Source organism: Trachurus japonicus, chromosome 13 (genome assembly GCF_045865225.1).
Source record: "Trachurus japonicus isolate A0001 chromosome 13, Traja_1.0".
NCBI classification, from domain to species: domain Eukaryota; kingdom Metazoa; phylum Chordata; class Actinopteri; order Carangiformes; family Carangidae; genus Trachurus; species Trachurus japonicus.
The window spans coordinates 28,560,849-28,585,566 of record NC_140919.1 but is presented as its reverse complement, the minus strand read 5'-3'; the positions used below and the strand labels follow the sequence as shown (position 1 = coordinate 28,585,566).

Here is a 24,718-nt window from a genome sequence, read left to right as displayed (position 1 = left end):
AACAGACCAAATGATTGCTGGTGTTATGAGTCATTTTGATACCTTCAAGAAAAATGAAAGCTGTTTTTAGATATATGCTCGGCAGTGATTTGGTAATGCAGACTTCAAAATTCATTCGAAAAGGACCTTTCTAAATGTAGATCTGTAGCAGTTAGTAATAAAATCCCTCAGCTGCACTGTGAGGCAGGTTTTCAGACGGCATTTGTATCTGTGAATTAGAGCTTTAAGAAAACCCCTTTCTCATTTCTCCTCCAAATATTTGATTATTCAAAGGGTCGTAGGAATTTTAAAGACCGCTGGCAGCATCTGAATGTAGTGATTAAGAAACCGGAGCTCGCTTTGCACACCGAGAGGCATCACCTTAAATGTCAAATCTAAATTGAATGGATGACATGGAGAAATCGGGGAAACATTTAGATGCTGCAGAGGAGCGTAAAGATAGAGAGGTTTCCTCTGAGAGCTCCCTGTGCTTATGAGTGACGACGACCATCTTTCAGACTCAAGACAGCTGGTCAGAGCCTCACTGCAGGAGAGCTTTACATGTTTGTGTGTGTGTGAATGCCACCCCCAACAAAAGAGCAGAGGGGGTGTGTTAGACAAAGACTGCCCCCCTTAACTCTCCCTGCTTAGGGGAGATGAATATTTTCCAAGTCCCCAGAGCTCCATACCAGAGCCCTCCTTCATCAGCCGAAGCCAAGTGTGCACGCTGCTACACTTCAGACCTGTCTTTCGTTTGGGTCTGACATCTGATGTTTCCATACAGAGTTACTGGTGGAGGTTCTGGTCTGGTCTGCATATGTACATGTGACCTAGATTTGTGATGTGTTGTGCTGAATGAAACCTTGTATTTGCAGCTTATCTCTGATGTTGAGAAGAAGAGTGAAAAACTGCGTCTTTGTTTTGATGCTTGTGTAAATTGTTATCAAATCTCTGGTTTATCAGATGATTGATAATGACAGTAGCGTGTCCTTTGAGGGAATGAGTGCAAGACAATGTCATCAATTTTTCATGGAGGTGGGGGTAGCAAGCTAGGGGACACAATTGACCAATTTTCTCTAAAGCCAAAGCGCTGAGCACCACAATAGGTCTGGAATCCATTGGTAGTATAATGAAAAAGGTAGCGTTCAATAGGTTTTGAAGAGTAAAGCGCGTGAGAGAAAAGAAACAGAACATGAGAAAGGATTTGTGATCTTCAGCCCCCCACCCCACCCCTGCAGGGCCATGGACACCAGATCCCAGGATTTGAGCCTCCAATCCCTCAGCATGGAGAGCCTATTCTCGGCCTGGCGGGTCCGCAGGGGCCTTAGCAACAGATTGGACTGTTTACTCATCCAGTTCTGTCGAAGAGGACGATTTATTATTTATTGTGAACAACCTCTACGTCCCCAACAGCACCCTCGATTTCACCCCTCTCCGTCTTGACCCACAGATGAACACGGAGTCGGACGACACACAGTTTGATGAACTTATGAAAAGTGGCTTTTTCACACACATGCACAGCTGGGTGCAGAGGGGTTACACTACAGACACATGAAGGCCACTCTTTGACCTTGCTGCTTGTGCTGCTACAACTCCCTTCAAAACAGAGTTTCTGGGAGTGGTCACTTGGCCATATTTTTTATTACACTCACACACACCCACACACACACACACACACACACACACACAACACACACACTTTACAAAGCAGATACACGGAAAAAGGATACGTTTTTGTTGTCAAATTCTTTTGACACGTAAAAGGAAATCTGTGTACTTCCTGTGTGTTGTAACTGCAGGGATTTGAATGTGTTGCTTAGAGTGAAAACAAAGAAAGACCCTCATCACAGCAACCAGTAACTACACACACCCAAACACACACACACACACACACACACACACACACACACACACACACACTGCCATTACATTGAACGTGAAGCTAATCCCTCCATTTTCCAGCTCTTAATATCTTCATTCTCGAGCGGTGTGTCTGTTTGTGGTTTGTGTTGTGGGAGTGGGTTCGATAAGACTGCTGGAGACTTGCCAGTTTACGTTAGCACAGAAAACTAAGACAGGGAAAGAACTTGGTACCAGTCCTCCTCACACTAAAAGAAAGCTGGAACATAACAAACAGGGATGTTATTAGCGTCTATATTAAGCTTTGATTGAGGGAGTTAACTGGCCCCTGTTTAGCTCGTGCAGTGGTGAAACCGAGCACATGTAGGCTACATGTTGTTATAAATTAGGTTAAGATCCTTGATGACATAATGTAACCTTTGGCAGCCATTTTGGAGGTCGTCAGCTGCTGGGGGAAAGTGACTCTGAGCAGCAGAATTTAGTTTGATTGTTGTGGAGCTCAGCTCAGCTTTTTTTTTTCTTTTTTTTTATCACATATGAACATGAGAGCCAAGCCTGACCTAGTCATTGTCTGGGCCAATAATAACAACCAGTATCGGTTTATCAAAGGAGTCTTGAATTGGCCTGTAAGATGTGTAAAAAAAAACAAAAAAAAAAAAAAAACGTTACATTGGGACTGAGTCATAATTTCAGTTGGTATGGTCACTTTTGCATTTCATTTTCTTGCTACAATTTCAGTGAATTGTTTAGAACTATATGCAGTCGATGATCAACATAATGCAGGGATGTTGAGTGTTAATTTTTCAAGGTTAAAATGTCCTGCTCAGTATATGCAATGGCCAGACCAGAAGCTGAACATAGCACTCACTGAAATTGCTCATTTACATACTGTATATCACTGGAGTTGCACTGTGGCTTCCTATGAATAAATTTGTCAACCATAATCAAAACATTGTCCCAGAGGATTTTATCTAGTACCACGTTAAGGTAAAATGAGGGAAGAAATAAAAACAGGCCACATTCAAACAGGTCTGAATGTATTTATCACTCGTACTGTATAATATCCTGCACGTCTTCTCGTGACATTAAGGTAATTGCTGTATCCTAAAGTACAAGTGCATCCTTTTAGGAGCCTCACAGAATCCTCCCTCCACACTTTCTGACAACTAAAACAGTTAGAACTAATCAGTAACAATCAACACATCTGTAATTATGGTGTTTTTCTTGTTCGTATTTGGACTGAAAGTTTACATGCTCATTATGCTGTCAGGTTGAAAGAAGCGCTGCACACAGGGGTGGGGGTGGGGGGGGTCTGAGCTGCTGGATCTCTGATGATGTTTCATATCAACAAGTGCAGAAAATAGTTGGGGAGATCAATGAGTTTGACATTGTGCTGAGACATCAGGTTCTCTCAACACAATTGTGTAATTTTAACAGCCTGAGCTGTCATGACGCTCAGTAGATGTGTCTGGTTTGTCTCTGGGTCAACCTCTATTATGTCTCCAGTGTGGAAGCTCACTTTAAAGTTAATCTAATTGGTGCATCAGTGAACCGATGAGCATTAGTTTCTAGATTACTGTATAGCTCACTTTTTTTTCCTGAAAGCTTCACCAGAACTTTTTTCTGTTCATGTTTTTCTCTCCAAAGAATAAATTATTTCGAGTCACCCCGAGACAATTTGCTCAAACACCCACGAGTAGAGAAGTTTTTTACCAGCACTTTTTAATTCGCTGAGCTGTGAGAGGGAATAATGTGTGGGTGAGTGTTGCGTGACCTCTATCGAGTTTTGAGGTTAGTGTTGACATCGACGGGTCAGACAACGCTAGCAGCCTCCAGCTGCTTATTACAGTATGCTTGGATAGGTCGGCACGCTGGAGTGTATCACCTGCACCCCTCGGAGGTGGGATGACACGCGGAAGCAAATGTGGTGTATAATTACACATAATTAGAATTTGCAACTGTGACAGGTAGATAAATTAGGCTTGGCTTCTTCCAAATCTGTGGGAGAAATACAACCAAATTGTGATCCTTGTGGGCCAGGGTTCAGGACAGCATTGAGTGACATGAGTGGCAAGATAATTTTCCAAAATTAAGATTCACCTCTGTGCTCTCTGCAGGGAGTTGGGGGGTTACAGCTGGGGTGAAATAACATACAAGATATCTCAAATAAGCAGTGTCTCACCACAGCACTACATTCGTGTAAGAAAGCCTGGAAATGTATTAGATGATTTCATTCATGAACTGTCTGCAGGAACCTAAAGAGTGCAAACTACAAGATTCAACTTCTGGAGTTCTGATTTATCAATATTATAATATGCAATTATTTTCTGTCTAAAATCTCATATTTGGTGAGAAATATCACATGAAGCATTTCTCGCAAACTTGTATGAAATGCTTCATAACATCAAAACATCCCATCCTTTCATGCAAAGCAGAGATTCTGCTCATATGATGTTGTTAGATACTGTATTTAAGAGGACCTTTTCCTTTTTTGTAAGCACTTTTAGACTTGTTCTTCAGGTGAAAATGCGCTCTATACTATTTATTATTATTATTATTATTATTATTATTATTATTATTATTATTATTATTATTATTATTATTATTATTATTATTATTATTATTATTATTTTCCATCACAAGTCGAGAGGTTTTACTTTGAAAACAGAAAGTGTTTTAAAGAAGGCTCGTCTTAAGAATGTGTTCAGGTGTTTGTGGACTGTTATACTGTATGTCAGCCATTTTTAGATAGCTGATAAATTCTGAAGAATGTTGATAGAACTTGCCTGTAAACAGTGTCATTCACCATGAGGCAGTGTGGGAGGATGAGACAGATACCACAGCACAGGTTTTCTGTTTTTTTTCCCTCTTATATCTGGAAGTTAGTGCATATTTATGAAAACTGAGTCATGGCAGTTATCAAACCGACTAAAAGCTTATTTCCAAAGTGTAATTCAATCTGTGTTATATAACCCTGTTAACAAACTCACCACTGGAGCTTTGCAGCGCTCTTTAATGATACAGATGAGCTGTTGACTCGGTGGGTATGGAATCTCACAGGCTTGTGCGTAAACATCTGCATTGAGTTTATGTTTTTAACGGCTTCCAAGTGTGTGAAACTGCTGTTGTAGAGGGATATGTATGTAGCACAATGCTCGCAAAAATATTTTCCTAAAGAAAATAGGTGGTTAGGATGTAAAAAACAGAAGAGGTGGTCCGTTTGTGTTGTCACAGGTGCACAGGATGCACGACATCTTTATATTTTGTAGAGAAAAAACCTTGTAAAAACCTTAAATTCAAATCTTGGACATGATCCAGACAGCAAATAAAAACATTTTTAACACTCACCATGGTAACCTGTACAAGTGTCACCATGCAACAATTGCAAGTGATGAACATGAGTCACTGATTACATCCTCTTATATACATGAGTCATGTTTTCAAGGTGTGTAGGCTTGTTTATGAGACGATGGAAAGTGTCTGTTTGTGGAGGAGGTGTTTGAGAGTGTGTGAGCTTGTATCTGTTTTGTGCTGCAGATTTTGTACTTGTGTATTCACACGTGTGTGTGCGTGTGAGTGTGTGTGCTTCGTATTTACCAATTCCCCTGCCTTATTAATACGGGCTGGTTATAATTAGCCTCTATCTAAAGCAGGTCAGTCCACGGCTTCATGCTCAAAGTGGGTCACTGCAGCACAGAGGAGAGGGAGAGGAGAGGAGGAAGAGAGGAGGAGAGGAGAGGAGAGGAGAGGAGAGGAGAGGAGAGGAGAGGAGAGGAGAGGAGAGGAGAGGAGAGGAGAGGAGAGGAGAGGAGAGGAGAGGAGATTCGGACTATAGAGGAGAGAAAATGAGGAAATGAAGAGGAGGCTCAGGACAGTTTCAGGTCATGACCATGGGACATTTTGTTCAAGCTCAAAAACAAGGTGCCGCTGTGATCGAGTTAGGACGCTGCACACTAAACATCAGCCTATATCATTGTTACTACTTGCTGTGAATTAGCGATCGGCAGCAATCCTGTGGTTCCCATGTTGCTGAAATGCAAGTGAACGTTTCTGAAATGAAGGTAAAGTTTGTCACACTGAAGCCGTAGGAGTGGTTGGTGACGTGCCGCAGTGCAGCTGAAGTTTGACTCAAAGCGCCTAGAGCTGTGCCCCAGAATATGCCACATTCAAAACAGCAAAAGAAAACAGTTTGCAGAAGAAGCAACCAAACAAACCGCTGAAAATAACTTGAAAGACAGATGCAGCACATTCGGCAAACACAACTGAAAATCACAACCAGAATATTGATTTCTCCAGCTGACTTTCACTTGAGATTTAGTTTAGAAACCAAGCGAGTGAAGATGCTGTTGTGGCTTGTTTGCCAGTCTGCTGACCCTCAATCAATGGTCTTGTCTGCCAGATTTTGGTATTATTAATCAGCATACATCTTCTTACACAAATCTGCAGCTCCATGTGAATGAACCCTTCAGTCCAAGGCCCAGTCCCATTTTAGCCACTTCCACTCGATTTTGACCCTAGCTCTCAGTTTTGCACGTTCACGTGTAAGGGTCGGTTGTCACAATTATTTTAAGAAGGGGAAGTGCTTTTCAACCCTTAAAACTACCCCTTAACTTGGAGGGAGGCAGACTTCGAACGTAGTGCAAGATGAAATTACCCACGATACTTAGCAATACCAGTGGTGAATACGTCAGCTACACTAAGTGTTGTCCCATTGCGTAGGCTACGGTCTTTACTTCTCACTTCATCGTCAAGGGGTATCTCCCTTTGGAGGCCACTCGAAACCGAGTGCTGGTGTTAAAGAAAGAGAAATGGGATTGGGCCCAAGTGGAGAGGAGACTAGAAGGAAGGAGAGGAGGATGAAGCAGCTACAGTAGGTGTTTGAAAGATGGAATAGAGGAAGAGGACGGCAGAGGATTGAGGATTTGGAGATAAAATTATCACCATGGAGGTGTTTTTATTTTGTAAAAATAAGAGCTCCAGCTGTCCGAGGGGAAAAACCTTTAATTTATCACAAAAAAATCACAATTTAACTCAGTAAAAACGCTTTGCCTGCTAATGCACGAGAGGGAATTCAGATTAACGCAAGCTTTTAACAGAGGAGGTGTGTGGAGGCAGGTCAGGTTTGGTTTTTCTCTCCTCTACATCCATGTTGGAGTTCCCTGCAGTTTGTATTTCATCACTGGCAGAGCTGAGGAAGGGCTGGGGAGTGTCAGGTTTCCTGTCTGTGTGCTCATGCTTTGGCTCAGCTGAACACTCAGAGATGAGAACAGAGCCCACCCACTATGTGCAACTGCAACACTGCACTATCAAACTTTACACACTGAGAAAGTTCAGAAAATATGAGTTTCCAATCATAGAAGAATCTGTTTGCATATTTTCAGTCTTCTTTTTGATTAATATAAATTCACTTTACAGTTTTTTGTTTAGATATCTTTAAAATGGATCAGCCAGAATCAGCTTGAGTTTCTAAAAGCTCTGATATTGACATGAATACATCAGAGCAGCCAAAGGTTTTTGTCCAGTGTAATTAAAGACAAATTTAATAAACACCCTGGCAGGGAGGCTACATTTATATTTATATATAGTGAGAAATCACAAGTTAACTAAAATGGGCAGAAGTGCTATGTTGGCAGTTCAGCTATATTGTCACAAACAGCTCTGCTAACACCTGTCTCATGGTGATGTAAGCACTTGCATGTCATAATAACCACTGTAAGTCTCTAAACCTTTACTATCCGTGCCATATGGCATGTGGAGTCTAGGTAAATGTTAGGAAAAGTGAGGAAAATGTGGGTGCAACATCTGTGTATAGTGCTTTAAATCATTGGTTTTGAAGGGAATTTAAACCTTTGGATTTTGAGGCACAATTCAATGGACAAAAACATAAAAACTCATTGTTAAGTTTTTTAAAGGCTTGTTCTTGTCATTCATTTTCTCAGGACTCCGTACAGACACCAGGGCCTGTCCTCTCTTTATGAGTCATAGACCACTGAGACCTAAACAAACTCCCAGCATCCCTCTGCCAAACGACTGTACAATCTGATCGAAGGCCTCGTTAGCAAGAATAACTGAAAACAACTGTGTGGGTGTGCAGGGCCTTTCACTAATTAAATTTATTTATAGTGAGATGTCACACACACCTCCGTTCCTCCGTTGTTTTGCTGCAACATAAGTGTTGAAGGGATTCAATAGGAGTTACAGCTATTAAGATTTAAATAAAGCATTGTAAAACTCTATGGGACCTGGTTTAAGATGTTTGTAAGCATGTGTCACCTGTGTAGGAGACAGAGAAGACCAGTGCCTCGCCTTGCTGAGAAAGTGTGTCCCTGTAATGATAATCTTATTTTAATCTGCCTCCAGAGGTTACATGTCCTGGATTATCAAATATGAAGAATGCAGCAAGGGAGGGACGCTGAGACGAACCAGTGACAATTTAAAGAGACATTGCATGACCACGTTGGAAACGTTTATGTTACTTCACAACACAAGAGAGAAGATTTTATCAAATCCAGTTTTTATAGATTTTATAGATTCCCTTTGAGTCCTAATAAGATAAAGTTAAATTGATGTTAAAGTGACATTTGTGCCGAAATAGCTAGAATGTGAAAAACAAAAACAATAAAGCTAATGATGAAGATTTAAGACTAAATGGAACAAACAGTTTCTGCTCACATGCTGCTTTGTCAGAGGAGGAGCACACTACAGTGGAAAGGTCATGGTGTCAGTGTAGTCGTCGCTTCAGGTCTGAGGTGAAGCTTCAGCCGGCATCACTGAAACCGAACATAATGATTAAAACGTGCGGTGACCTTTCGGTTCGTTTCCTTTTGGCTTCAGTTCATTATTTTTTCCCCACAACAACTTAAGCAGAAATGTTAAAGCTGTTTTTCCGTCGTACTCTTCAGAGTGTCTGGCAAATAAAATGACATTAACTTGAAAATGTTAAACCTCATTAAGTCGCTCTGCACACCTGTAGCTCAGACTGTCTTCAATTCAAATGCAAATACAACATTTTCCCTGACAACAGAGAGCCACTGGAGGATTTGTTGTTGCAGGTTTGATGACATCAGGGTTTGTCTGCTGTATTTCAGTAAACTGCAAAAAGCCTGTTTTATAACCTGGATGGATTATGATGCTCTGTCACACAGACCAACAGAAAATATCTATAAAATCACGACGTAGCTACATGTTGTAAGCTTGAGTCTGAAACCAAACACAGTTTATGGATCTTCTTTCTAAAGAAAAAAATACCTTCAAACATATTTTAATAATTTAATTCATGCAAAGACAAGGAGCCAATGCAAAGATCTTAAAATAGGAGATTTCTCTTACACTGTGGCAGGTGCATGTTAGAAGCTGGTCACCAAGAAAAGTGAAAGTTTCTGGCTCTAAAAATTTGCTTTGGCCAAAGATGAAAAATTTAAACCCTTTTTTTATCAAAGGAAGAATTGTCGATCTTTGTCTGTTCAAAGGCTTTTCCTCTGTTTTTATTTCCCTCAGGCTGATCAAACAAATGTATTTTTCCATAAGAACTTTACTGCAGCTTCAGCTTGTGAAGCGACTCAAACGTATCTTTATTCCGTCAGAGCAATTAGCTGAGCTCAGTGCTGCTGACAACAGTCAGCATGAGACCACATGAAACAGACAGCGTCTTCCTTTCATACCCAGAGTTAACACTGTCCTCCTTGGTGCAGGTGGAGCTCCACATTAGCAGGGTAAAATATCAGAATCTCTGCTTGTCTGCTTTGTGTTTGTTTACATGAGCCTGCACATGTTAATGTGTGCATGTGTGTGTCATGGTGTTATGCATTCACAAGGAGTCATTTCCTCGAGCATTGGTTGAATCTGATTGGCTTTAATAACAGAAACCCAGGAGCGGCATGTTCCTCAGCTCCCTCCCCTCGTGCCAAGGCGATGACGAGGAACAGATTGCTTGGGCCCGTCGCTGAAATTAGATCAGACCAATCAGGAGAGAGTGTTTAGAGGCTCGTATAAACGGACGTGCAGAGAAAGAGGAGAGATAACACCGAAAGGGTATCATCACATTATGGAAATAATTAGTTGCCATGGATATCAGTCACTATATGAAGTGATTGGGTGGATTTCTGCAGCCTGGGGAAGACTTGGATGGTCGATTGAGAAGGAACAGAGGGGGGCGGATGGAGAGAGAAATTATTCTGCTTTGGTGCAGTGATGTGGCACCTGCTCGCATCTGTTCTGTCAAAATGTGATTACCGACACTTTGTTTTCACTGCATAGTTTACACTCCCGTAAACCAAATGAACCAAATTATTTTCTTTCATTTTGATTTGTAAACTTGCTGCAAATTGTAATAAAGGCAAGAAAAAACATAGAAACAGAAGGCAGGCATGAGGACAAAGGATTAACACTGCACAGCTTTGTGTAACATTTCTCTCTTTCAGCTTCATTTTAAGTTAAAACAAGCTAAAGCTACAGTAGTTCTCTCTGACTTCCTGTTTCCTGTTTCCTGCTGCAGAGGAAGGCGAGTACTTCCTGAAGGTTTTGATTCCCAGCTATGCCGCGGGGTCGATCATCGGGAAGGGAGGCCAGACCATCGTCCAGCTGCAAAAAGAGACTGGAGCCACCATCAAACTGTCCAAATCCAAAGACTTCTACCCCGGTAAGACTCTACCTCCACTGCTGCTAATGGATGGATGGATTGATGGCAGGGATGGGAAAGAAGGGCAAAGCTTTATCCTTAAATTATCCTACACTGTTTTTATTTTTATTTAATTTTATATATACTATATTTTTAATTATTTGTAATAATTGACAACACCCATACCAAAACACAGAAACACAAAAAAGAAAAGAAAGAAAAGACAAATGAAGATTAAAATCATTATGATAATTATAATTATTTTTATGTTATACAGTATAATAAAATAATTCCAATGTGTGGCTGTTTTTGCTCAACACACATTGTCTACCTTTGACTTGACAAATGTTGGGTGCACCATAAACACAGTGTTTAAATGATAGAATAAGGTGAAGCTTTGCTCCATCTGGATGGATGAATGGATGGAATGAGAGGTACTGTAGGTTGTATAGAACAGCTGCCTCTCCATTTATCCATCCATCCTCTTAAAGGAAATGAAGGATGGAGAGAGTGTGTCAGGATGAACAGATGGATCAGTGCAAAGTGTTTTGACCCATTAAGGAAGCATTTCATTATCTCAGTCTTCATCCATCAATTTTTCATAATGTTAAAACACACACCCACAAACAGAGACACACATTGTACAGTCAACTGTTGTTTTGCTGCTGTGTGGTGTTTGAGTGAGTCTCCTTCAGACTGGGACGGCTGACTGCTGCTTGTTGTTATGGACATTGACAATTCAAGCCTGTTTCAAAGCTGTGGAATAGATTGATAGATTTATAGAATCTATGCTGTCCGTGTTTGTGTGTTGTGTGTGTAACTGGGTTTACATTGCACCCAACACACGCACACACACACACACAAACTCACAGCCCACTAAGGATCAAGATTTCTGAAACTAAACTCTTAATTCTGCCCCGATGTGACAGGTTATGTTCTGTGTGTGTGTGTGTGTGTGTGTGTGCCTGTGTGTGTGTTGCCTGCTTGCACTGTCCTGCTGTAAGATGAAGACGTAGGTTGTTTCAATAGTGAAAGACATAAAATTGCACACATTGTTGTTCTGAATGAAACACATATGAAAGTGTTGCAACATAGTCTAATGTAAAGTAGGCTACTGTGACGTGCAAAAATATCCTATAAAGTTTTACATTTTATAGTTTTCTTGTGTTTTATTTGAACGTTTGATTCATAACAAGATATGATTTTAAGAGCCAAAAAACATCCAATCAGTAGTCTTTAGGTGCTGAATTGAAGGCGACTGGACTTCCCTTCTTGGTTGCTTGAAGACATTTCACCTTTCATCCAAAAGGCTTCCTCAGCCCTAATAATTTGAAGGCTTGGTCATCTGTAGTGATGACCATGGCCCTGGTGGAGGGGGCTTGGTGCTTAGCTTAGATAGAGTGAAGTTACAGAGGTCCAGACAACTCGTTTTAAGGCTCAGGCAGGTTTCTGAATACAAGCTGTGTGCATTTCTCTGTTGACTGGTGCTTTCATACTTTCACAGTATTAATATAGAAACCTGCTTGATTGTCAAAGAGCAAATGGACATCTATTGTTCAACAACATGGGACCTTTAAAGAAAATGGCATTCAGGGTCATTTGGCCACTCTTCCCTATAAAAGCAAGTAGCAGTATGGAGGGAGTACTTTTCCACCATAGACTGTGGTCAGCATCTTGTGCTCCACTTCTTGTTGGCTTTAGGTTCTCAACTTCTGATAAGGTTAGGGGAAAGATCGTGGTTTCTGTAAACACTAAAAGAGATTTATGCTTTTTTCAACACTTAACCAAGACCACAAACTTTCTCTAACCTCAACCAAGTGCTTGTGCAAGTTACCTAAACACAACCACAAAATCATTACTCATACATTAGTTGCCAAGATTCTTTGAATGCTGCACGTTTTTGACACATCACACATTAACCTGTTTGTAAAGACAAGTTACATTTCCAGAACTGAGCAGAATTTCTTGTGACATACACCATACATGCCTCTTCGTGGCTTGAACCCCACTCTGCCTCCACTTCGTATAACCTCAAACCACGTGGAAAAACAATGTTGTGTCAAGATTTAATTGCCTTCATATGTATCCAGTTCAGCTGTCTGCGCTCACTGGCAGCCTGGCTGGTGGCTTAACGCGTTTTTACATGACCCAAATCTATGACTATGATGCATACTTTTCTCTGTGAAATAACACACACAACCTCCATGGCTTCCTGCAAGAAGTAAAATAACCCCCAAGGTAAAATTACAGTCATATTACAAAGCCTCAGCAGTCGTACTCAACAATCCCACCTCCAGTTAAACTCCCAGCGAATTCTCCATGTTGTTGTAGCACCTGCAGTGTCTCTGATGTAATCGCTGCCCCCGAGCCAACCACAGCGTGAAGTTTCTCCAGCTCTACTAGAGACGTGTCGGACACACAGTGCGCTGCTCTTAAATATGCTTCAGAGCTTTAGCCGAGAATTTATGTTGGAAATTCATGTTGATTTGTGTTTGCAAAGGGGAGGCACAGAGCTGCTGCTGCACGAGTCACATTTTAATGAGGAGGAAGACAGAGAAAGTGTTTTTACAGACAAGTCACCAGTGAATGAGTCAATGCTCAAGAGCACAGATTCATTCAACCAGTTTTGGCCTGCAATCTAAACCTGGACTTTCTCAAATGCCTGGTTTAATAAAGAGCAGATAGAAATGTAAAAAATTTAAAGAAGTGAAAAATTAACAGTCATTACAGTACAGAGACACAGATTCCAAACTGTCACTCTTTTCCAGCTGTAAAATTAACTTTTTAGTGCAAAGCTTGTTTTTTGCTTTGAAAACAAAGGAAAAAAAAGAAAATTCAAGCAAAAATTTATTTCGGATTTATTACTTTTACTGTGAATTAATGAAGCATACTAAGATTTTGGCTGTGTGAAACACAGACAGGTTTCAGCATGATGACTTTTGGAAATAACAGTCGCCAACACTGTGAATAATTATCCTGTAAAGCTTCACTTGACTTCATCCTGTCCTCTGTTCTGCATTTACACTCTTTGTTCCTCAGCTTTAAACTCCACATTGGTCTCCAAGTATTTATTTGGTTTGAAATGCAGCTCTCATTCCTGTTGGTGTGTATGTGTGTGTGTGTGTGTGTGTGTGTGTGTGTGTATCAGTTCAGTGTTGGGGTCTGCAAACAAGCCGCCGTTGTCTGACACCGGCACACAAGACTCCTGAAATCTCTGCCAGCGAGAACAGATGCAAGGTGCAAAAGCCTCCAAGATGCACTCAACACACACACACACACACACACACATTCATGCATGCTAGTATACACACTATAAAAATGCACTTGAACACATTAAATGGACTGACAAAAAACAAACGCGGACAGTAAAAAATTTGCATAAGCAGAAAAACCTAATGACAGTTTGCACATGCAGAGGAAGTGCATAAAAATACACAAAAATATGTTCACACAAACACACAGTTTCCACTGTCCTGGTGTTTGTTCGCCAAAAGCACTGCAAAGAGAGAGAGAGGCGAGGAAGGGAGACAAGTGAAAGAGAGAAAAAAGAAAGAAAGAGAGGGTTGTATGGGCCCCAGTCTGAAGGGGAGGATTGAAGGAGCTGTGTGTGTGTGTGTGTGTGTGTGTGTGTGTGTGTGTGTGTGTGTGTGTGTGTGTGTGTGTGTGTGTGTGTGTGTGTGTGTGTGCGCGCGCGTGTCTGTGTGTGTGTCCACCCTTCCTCTGCACTGAAGGGGGCATCTGTATGCAAATGCGACATGGTTCTTCCTGGGTGACAAATCAAAAGGCCCACCTGCTGCAAGGACCAGTCTGTGTGTGTGTGTGTGTGTGTGTGTGTGTGTGTGTGTGTGTGTGTGTGTGTGTGTGTGTGTGTGTGTGTGTGTGTGTGTGTGTGTGTGTGTGTGTGTGTGTGTGTGTGTTTGGGAATAACTGGGCCAGTCTAATAAGAAAAGGAGAGAGTTACTGCTGTGTCTTGGCCAAAGTGTCTCATTCCTACCCTCACACTCCTCAGAACTCCTCATCATTCGCACTTCTTCTTTCCTTCCCTTTCTTCCCCCTTCTCTTCCCCCACATGCGCACACACACACACACACACACACATCCCAGCTGCCATGGAAAACCTGGCTGGCAGAGATCACTGAAGTTTTGGGAATTTCATCCCATTGACCTGTTAAATGTTAAAAACCAGAGAAAAAGTTTAGGTCTGGAAATGCAGCTTCCACGTTTGGCCCAAATTCAAACACCTTTAACTTCCTTCTTTCAAAATAAATGCCGTTCATACGTTTGGTTGATGCAGTCCAGTAAGGTATCATTGCCTGGAGACAGAATAAATAATAAACCAGAGTCACACAGAGTGAAAGCAGCATGGAGCCAAAGAAAGATGTGTTCCAGCTACAAGAAAATCAAATATTTCAAGAAATGTGAATTACTTTCCAAAATGAGATCATCATTTTAAACTAAAATAGAGAACCTCTCGCTCTTCCACTTACTCTTTATCACAAATCTCTATCAGTGTTTGGCAGCCATTGAAGAACAGAGACTTCTGGAGAGAAATCTGAAACTGGTTCCCACAGAAAGTGGGAAAGTTAAGATAAAAATGAAACCCCTCAAATTTGACTTTTACAGTAAATGTATAAATAAATAGTATAACTAAATATAGAAAAATAATATTTTCAAAACTAACTCTATAATTGTCCCTGGGGTAAAATGTCGTTATTTCAGCAGCAAAGTGAATGTGACAAGAGGCGATGCAGCATTGAGACACACACACTCAACATGAGGTTAAGAATAGAAAAATTCAATGAGTAGTGGAGAAAATTTTAAAAAACAAAAAGCAGTGAGATTAAAACAAACCTCTTCAGACAGTTCAGTATGTACAGACTGAGGAGATGCTGCAAAGTAGAATCTGGATTCTGGTTTCAAACACATGACCTTGTCTTACCCAGTTCTCCTTTCTTCAGCCTACATACCTCCACTCATCTATCACACTTTTTTTCCTCCATCCTTCTTTTCCTCCGTTCTCCTTCTCTCCCTTTCTTCCCTGTTTATTCATGCATCTTTCGATCCAGCTCCGTCTCACCCATCCCTCCTTCTCTCCCTCAGATTATTCCCTTCACCTTCTCCCTCCCTCCTTCCTTCCCCCCTTTGCTTCCTCTCCGGTCTTCCTCTCCCCCCTCCCTCCCTCCATCTCTTGCTCCATCCCATCTATCTAGAGAATACTGCAGCAGCAGCACTTAAGCCGACGACCAATTAGCAAGGAGCAGCAGTACTAGGGGCCGAGACAGGCCGCTATTCATCCTTAAACACGCGCACGCACGCACACACGCATACACACACACACACACACCCAGACAGCACTATGCAACCCCCCATTCACTATTATGGCACAACAGATTTATTACATACTCATACAGTACAAGGCAGTGCCGCCTCCAAATATAGCTTCTCTCTGTCTCGCTCTCCCTGTCTATTTGTTTCCTTCTCTCACTTCTCTCTCTCTCTCTCTCTCTCTCTCTCTCTCTCTCCCTCTCTCCCTCTCTCACTCACGCATAATAGTATTTTATGGAAACACTGCATCCACAGAGCTTCAATCAAGAGGAGACAAAAGTCGAAAAAAAATCCATTTTGGTAAATGGGCTTATTTGAGAATTGGGTGAGACAAGAAGGTGGATACATGACAGTATTTTGTTGGTCTGGTCATTCCAGAAATGTAGAACTATGCCTTTAACAGGTTTCAGTGATTCAGATAACCCTGGCACGTCAGCTAATTAACTTTAACAGCAGTAATTGCACAGCAGACCACAATAAACTGGTGGTTACATTCTTGTCTGTGATAGAGTGATACCGTGTAACCATTCACTCTGTGGGGCTTTCTAAATAGATCCAATAGTGTGATAGATATAACTCTGTTAATAGAACTAAGTCTGGTCAGTTGTTTGAAAGGTGAACATATTCCCATATTCGTTCCCATATTCTATAGAAATGAGCCCACAAAAGTGGACTTTTGTAACTTGAAATGTTACAACAAAGCAGTCACCCTCTCGGACAGAGTAAAATATGGACGTTAAATGCCTCTACTTCCATACCTAATTAATTAATATTTGCTGAACAGCCACTTCTGCAAGCTGCTGTGCCAGTGAGGATGTAACCTGTGCAATGGCTACATCTATTGGTTCATCAGTTTGTGCAGAGAACAAACACGGCCGCTGCCGCTCCACATAAAATATTCATTCACGACACCTGTTTTATAATTAGAATCGACCCACTTCCCTCCTCTTCTTCTCCCCTCTGCTGAGATATTGACCTACGGGGCCGACACAGAAGCTAAACCTTGAAGACAAACTAAAAGCTGGAAATGAATTAGTATTGATGCTGTCAAAGTTTCATCCTTCTGTCCTGTTGCTGTTGTATAACTGCGTTTCAGAGCCGCAGGGCTGAGCATCTCACTCAGACAGCCGCTGAAGAAACACAACTGTTACTGATGCTGGAGAGCCCCATTCAGCATTACTGTTATAGGAACTGCGACAAAATGCATTTAGTAAAGATTTCATATACTGTACCACTGTCATATGTGGAGTGTTTTGTGTGACTCCTGAACTGTACGTAGTTTATCTGTCTGTTTCATTTCAGTTTCTTGCTGAGCTAAAGTAAACTAGAGCTGATCATGGCAGTCATCAAAAGTCATCACAACATCCAGTTAAAGTGAAAACACAGTTAAAAACACTTAAGATGAATGCATCTTTTTCTTTGTGAGTTCATGTGGGCAATAGCATCAGTATCTGTTTGTGCCTGTGCACCCCTCCCAGCATGGGACACATTCCTGCATAGGTGACTTCACCACCACATATAAGCCACTTGAATGAACCAAATCTAAACTGAATCTGATTGTTAATGAGATGCCCTGGAGGACGAGGACCACATGTTCTGGTTTGACTCACGTTCACACGGACGGAGCAGATTAGTTTCTCATTAGTAGAGAATGCTGCAGCTCCACTCACATGTGATAAGAATAGAACTCGATACTAAAATCACATGGTGCATCACACAAGTATGTGGACTTTAACTTATTACCTCTTTAAGATCAGGGTCTATATACTTTATTGCATGAAAAAACAAATGCTTTTAAGGGTAAAAACGTACTCTCTTTTCATTGCTTCTGATTGTGGCTCTCTCAGAGTCGACCTCAGTCGCTCTCTCTCCATCCAACTATTTTCTTCTTCTCCTTTTCCTCCTCTACAGCCTCTCTCTCTCTGTCTCTCTTTCTGTCTCCTCTGTCTGTCCTCTGTCACAGTGTGCCACCATTTTAGAGCTTTGTCTTTAATCCCACGCCATGATTGCGGTTTTCAGTATTTAATATCCCGTCTGCACACACACACACACACACACACACACACACACACACACACACATACACAACACTCATCCATCCCAAAAGGCCACATGAACTAACATACTAACACATACACACACACACACACACACACACACACCCTTTATCAACATTACTGATTTCAGCGCTGTAAGCCTCTTATGCCGCTCTAAGCTCTCAGACCCAGAGATGGAAAATTGCAATATTACATATCACACACACACAGTCATACACACATGCAACTGTAATGAATTTCCTGTTTGTTAGCCATTTCCCCTCTTCATTAAGCGTCTGCTGTTTATCAGTTATAACGAGATGATTTCCATTAAATTAAATTCCTAGTTTGGTTCCGTCTGAATTTGTCAAATTACTACGGTAAATTGACGCCAGTTAAAGTGTCTGCAGTCTGTCTGAGCTCAGGCATCACAGCTGATCAGCTGAAATTTAAACCCCGTCACTGTCCGTCTTGTTACTTTATTATAACAGCATGTGAGTTAGAAAAGAGATCGTCATCACATTTCTGATTTATGCTTTGGTGTTTACTGCTGTCAGATATTTTATTCTTTTTTTATAAATGATGGATCAGCGTTAGTGATTTGTTTGTTCTGGCGCTGACAGCACTGAAATGAAACCCCCTACAAAGCCTACTGTATATTCAAATGCTAAATAAATAAATATGTATCGTGATCATTTTCACTTTTTTCCAATTACTCTCTTAATTGCCTTTATATAAAACAGGCTGAATAATAATTTAGTTAGAAAATATCTGAAAATGCTGTAAAATGCTTTTCAGCTGGGTGAGGTCACGTTTTGTCAGAGTTTTAGTCCATGACACCAACATTTTTTTAAATAAAATTATTTCAAAGAGCAAATTACCTCATTTGTGAAACTGAAATCAGACAATATTTAATGTCTTCTTTTCATCACGACATTGATAAATAAATAACTTTTTTTAAAATCGGAATTTATTTGAGCAAAGCATAATAAGGGTTTCCTGACAACTCGTCTTGTGCATGTTTGTGTGTGTGTGACGTCAGTCAGCAGGCAGACAGGCTGAGTAATGCCTCAGTACCAGTTAGTGCCACGCAGGCTGACGGACAGACTATCATATCCCAGCACTGGGGCTGTAACACTTCCATGACCCTCACAGGCTTCTGTAAGAAGCAGAGACATTACTGAGACTTGCGCAACAGCAGCTTTTTGAGACGAGGCTGATTTACAATAGCAAGAAAAATAGCCATGAAATTATATTCCATAGAAAGTTAGCTGCTGTTATCTGGTGCAGGGTTAGGCTGTGTCTTCCCTGTCTTCTATCATATGATGTTTTATTTCATATAGCAGAAGTAACAACAGACAACCTGTTTATTTTATGCACTCATGATAGCTCTTTTGTCATTTTAATGAGAAAAAGCTTTTTATAATCAAAATCAGACATGTGTTTATTCGCTGCAGGTGATGAAGATCTTGCAGTATTACATTTTTATATCCTGTATAATCTGCAAGAAAACATTTTCCTTTTTGCTCACATACACATAGACAGTTTGGAGCAGAGGAGTCCTGTAGTTTAAAAGGTCAAATTAAAAGTCGTGCAAGCTTGTTGCTTCCCTCTGAAGTGGCTGTCTGAGTGTGTTTCTGTGTTCAGAGGCTCCACTGGGAGATGAACCCTGAACGCTGGCAAGGTCACTGCTGTTCTCCAACATGAACTCATGCAGAATGAGACCCCCTTAATGCCACGTTGACATACAGCTCAGTCCTCCACTGCAAATACTCAGATCACCATCCTTTAAAGCTCAGCAAGCAAGGAGGCCACTGATAACATATTGTATGTGGCTAGATTACACAGAGAGCTGTTTCTAATGGCTTTTCAACATCTGGGTTAAATTCAAGCAGCACCATAAATTGCAACCTAAGAAATGAATCATCGCCTTTCTTTAATATAACAAGCTCAACAAATATTTGTTGCAATGGTATTGCATTAGATTGCATCAAATTGGTGTCCCAATAACCCAGTATACCTAATAGTGTTGGCAATCAAATTGGCTCATAAAATGAGGAATAAAAACAAACCTGCTATTTAAAGGACTTGAAAAAAATGTTTAATTTCATGGTCAGAATTTCAACAACCTTTATTACAAGACAGGCGTATTGTAACTGTCACATAGAAATCATGTCTCCTCCTTTACCCAGTGACTCCCCACCGCTGTGGCTCTCGGGCCACATCAGTCAGTAACCCCTGCTGCCTGCAGACAGCTATGGCAAATCAATCTCTGCACCACATCTGCCACATGGAGGGCTGGGACAGGGCATCAGGGTACACCCACCTCCCTTCATGGAGCCCGCATTTCCCTTTTCTGTTTTGCATAACACTGCGCTCCTCGTAGTTCATTTTCTTCCTTAGAGTGTCTGTAATTCTGTGTATGGTAGCCTACAGCATTCAAAGCAGCAGAAATGATAATGAGAAATGAAGAAGCTGGTGATCAGTATTGGTTTTCCTTCACTTCGGTGCTTGCTCTCTCTACATTTGCTGCCTTCGTGTTTTGACTTTTAATAAGGGAGTGCTGAGGGTCCCAGTGAGGCCAATTGTAAATAGAACAGCAGGAATATGGCTGGCCTACCCGCAGATCAATGCTGCACTTTGTATGTGTGTGTGTGTGTGTGTGTGTGTGTGTGTGTGTGTGTGCGCGCGCGCAAGTGATCCAGGTATTACTCTGTCTAGCTGACGTTCAGTCTGTGTGTGTGTGTGTGTGTGTGCGTGTGTCCTTGGGAAGTGGTGGGATAATGCAGTCTGGCAGTGAAATACGTCTAGTCATAAACCCTACTCAAACACTTTCACTGCCTCTCATCCCAAAGAGTGTGTACGCACTCACAAACACACACATTTGGAATGATCAACTTTGATCGCAACCGCAGATCAGTATGTGTGTGTGTGTGTGTGTTTGTGTGTATGTTCCTGGTGTTTCCTCACACTGTCGTTAGAGGAGAAGACAGGACGTCCCTGCTGGCAGAACTCTAACTCTAAAAGTTCTTGATCGGTGACCAGCATGCTGATGATGATGGTTAACGGACACATCCACAGCTTTTTAACTAACATAAATATAATTGTAACAACCTGGTGACGTAGTATCACATACAGAGGAAGATTGTATTTTACATGCTGACATCAGTTTTCAAGTTCAGATATTTTTTATCAAAATCAATATTCTTCTGGTAATAATAGTGGAAATGAAAACTAAAATTCAGAATAGTTTGTTCTGTAATTATTGTAAGATTTTGATAATAAAAATTCCCATTAGAAATAACAATATTTAAACCTGCAAATGTAGCCTGTGTGTTCTTTCTCTTCAAACTCCATAAATCATAGTGCTGGCCCTGCAGGCTGAGAGCTGTTGTGATGAATGGGATTCACTTGGATTCACATCTATAAGCCTCGTCCTTTAATATTAGATACAGACCAACAGTGATATGCAGCTCACAGCCAAACAAGATAAGTCAGTTTTTTGTCTTTGTTTTTTGATGACAGAACAAACCTGAACAGAATGTGGATTTCAAATTGCTTTTGTTTAGTCCCTTTGTAACAAACACAGTGTCTCCTAAAAGAGTTGGACAAAGAATCCACAGCTATAATAAACTGATTAATCACCAGTGCTGTGATCAAATTAACATCCATCTCACTCAGGTCTGCTTCTTTTGCTTATGTAAGCAAGAAGAGGAATAAAAAAAGAAACATGTAGCCTCCTTGCGCAGTACCGAATGGAGAATCCAGCAGTGTGTGTGTGTGTGTGTGTGTGTGTGTGTGTTACAGAGAGAGAGATAAAGAGATTCCACCTGCCACTCACAGCATCATGGCGCCCGGCAGCCACTCAAACTGCAGTGTCATTGTAAAGGCTCCTCTCATCTCTCTCATGCCCAGCTGAGGTGCATCTCCTTGGGTGAGGGAGCCACCGCTGCTCCCAGGCCTGTGCTGAGGCCTCCAGACTGACAGGACAGAGTGCAGAGGCAGCTGGACTCCTGTGTGAAGCTGTTAAATACATTGTGCAGTGATGCACTTGATCCACCTCCCGTTCGGTTTAGGACGTGGAAAACTCATTTCCAACAGAAAGGATATTGACAGATAATCTACAGAGTTTGTTTCCAGGCTTACTCTGCCAGTAAATTTGATATCAGTCATATTCAGATTTCAGTTGCAACATAAGTATACCACATTGTGAAAAGATGATCTGACTTCACTTTTGTTGCATAAAAACTTAAATACATATATGTTTTCCAATTGTTGCTGGTCAAAGTCGCTACTGTGTTTACAAGCGGCAAACATGGAAGATTATACACATACTCACAGCTTCCAACATCATTTGTAATTTATTGAAAAGACTATTTCAAGCCTCCTGAGCATTCATTTTGTTTATGAAATGACACTCTTCGTCTTTACTTTTATGAGTGGCTTGTGATCCCTTCTTTTGATATTATGCACCTTTTATTGAATCTGCTTCCATAACTTCATCATTTTCTGTAACAATGCAGTGTTTCCCACACACATCATTAATGATTCATGTGATCTAATCTAATATAATCTAATCATCTGACTCAATGACTGCAGCGTCAATAAGAGCTATACCTTCAATTTAAGCAACAAAGATGGTTTTAGAGTTAAGTAAGATGTTCAGTAAACCAAGTAAAGCATAAATTCAGCATTACTGTATCTGTGCCTGTGCACGTCTGCACAGGTCCTGTTATGTTAGTGTTTGTGTGAGTGTGTGTGTGTGTGTGTGTGTGTGTGTGTGTGTGTGTGTGTGTGTGTGTGTGTGTGTGTGTGTGTGTGTGTGTGTGTGTGTGTGTGTGTGTGTGTGTGACAGATTGAAGAGCCCAGTCAGCACACAGACAGGAGGGGAAGGAAGAGAAGGAAGGGGGAAGGAGAGAGCGAAAGAGAGAGTGAAATAAAGAGGAGAAAGGAGAGGGCAGTAGGAGGAGGAGGAGCAGTTGAATGTGCAGAGGTTTGTATGAGCTCTGAGGGTTTCCAACTGTCACAGACAATAGGTGGAGGCAAGGCGCTCTGTATGACAATAGGCTCTTTGACCCCGGTCAGGATAGCAGGGGGGAGAGGAGGACGGGGGAGGAGGGGGACAGAGGGTGTCCCCATCTGCCTCAGATGAGAGAGAGAGGGAGAGAATGTGTGTGTGCATCTGTACTCTGCAATCCGCATGTTGTTTGATGCATACACACACAGGACACTGGCCTCTCTAGGTACACAACATTTGAGTATCACTACAAAAAGCTAATGTACGTCATATAACCAGTTGTCATATTTATTTTGTATCATTATTATTATACTGTTATAACAGTATAATACTGTCAGCTCTATCCTCTAAACTTACATCTTCAACTTGCTACATCCCACTTGTTTTGTTTTCATGTGATGCAGCTTCTTTTAATCTGTAGTACAAATATACAGACCATGACAGGCTCTTCCAAACATCTTTACAGAGGATGTGATGGTGAATCTTTACTTCCCAGTATTAGATCATGATCATTTGTAAAGCCACTGTATTTACACTTAGATTTAGAAGCTACAGTGGTAAACACTTGGAAGTTGAGTGGAGTGACAAGTCAGTTTACAGTGTTTTTATTGTGACCCCTTGACGACCCATCAAAATCTTCCGTGACCCAGGTTTTGATAAACAACGCTTCAGGCTGAGTCTAAGTCAGCAGCCTTTAACTGATGGATGTCTCTCTCCCTCTCTCTCTCTCCCTCCTGTCACCCAGCTACTTGTATCTGTCAGTTCTTATGACAAAGCCCCTCTCTGTGAGGAGCTTGGCTAAGCAACGAGGCTCAGGCCTCTTCATAAAACATCTTTATCATGTGCAGAGACAGAAAACACACACACACACACACACACACACACACACACACACACACACACACACACACAGTGCAATTTCAGCTGCTTTAGCTGTAGAATATTCCCGGTTTTCTCTTTCCCCATAAATAGCAGACATAGCCAGATTTGTCTCTGTGTCACCATGGCGATTTGCTGCTTTCACAACCTGCTATGACGGTAGCACAGCACCAGGCCTCGGTGGATGAGTGTGTGTGTGAATGTGGAATGTGTGTGTGTGTGTGTGTGTGTGTGTGTGTGTGTGTGTGTGTGTGAGAGAGAGAGAGAGATGCAGGTTTGTCGATATACTGCACAGCAGCTTCCACACACACACACACACACACTCACCCCCACCGGACAAAGCAAGGGATTGTGGGACTGCACACCCGTTGCCTTGGTGATGAGAATCAAAGTGACAGCTCTCCTAGAGGAGGAGTCCCCCCCCTCCCCACCGCCACCCCCACTCCTCCTCCTCCTCCTCCTCCCCTCCCCCCTCCCTAGCAGGTGTAAGAGAGCGAGTGAGACAGAGAGATGTCTTTCTTCCCGTCTTGGTCGGCTTCCAGATCCTCTCGCCTTCTGTCCTTGAGAGTCGCTGAAATAAGCAGCGCTAGCAGGAAGTTGAGGCTGTAATTTCTGTGTCAGCTTTTAATAACATCATAAATTGTGTATTCACTGGAGTAGATGCTCGCCGGGCATCAGAAGACTTATTGTTTAAGCAAACTACAAGGCTGATCCCAGAGGATCGTGCAGCAAAAACACAATAAGAAAGAAACGTAAAGGCTGTAATTCTTAATTGGGCAGCTGCACTGTTAACAGCAGAAACTAAAACTTTATTACTTCCTTCATTCGGAGCACAATCTGCTAGAAAAACTAATTGAAGTCAAATCCAATTGAATGCAGTGCTGATCAGACACACACTTTCACACATGCACACACAGCGAACATATGCGCTCTGTCCTGATTGGCCCTCCACAACAATGACACTTAGCGTTGGTGGTAGTCATGGCAACGTCCCTCTGGTTGCAC

At 41.6% G+C, this 24,718-nt stretch overlaps 1 protein-coding gene across 2 annotated transcripts in view; it reads left to right on the top strand.

The window, feature by feature from the left end:
* Positions 1 to 24,718, top strand: part of nova2 (NOVA alternative splicing regulator 2) — a 72,633-nt gene that overhangs the window by 8,879 nt on the left and 39,036 nt on the right. For both annotated transcript variants that reach the window (XM_085795765.1, XM_085795763.1), the window contains one exon: positions 10,334 to 10,477. In XM_085795765.1, the coding sequence (XP_085651891.1) occupies positions 10,334 to 10,477 (144 nt within the window). The remainder of the gene's footprint in view (positions 1 to 10,333; positions 10,478 to 24,718) is intronic.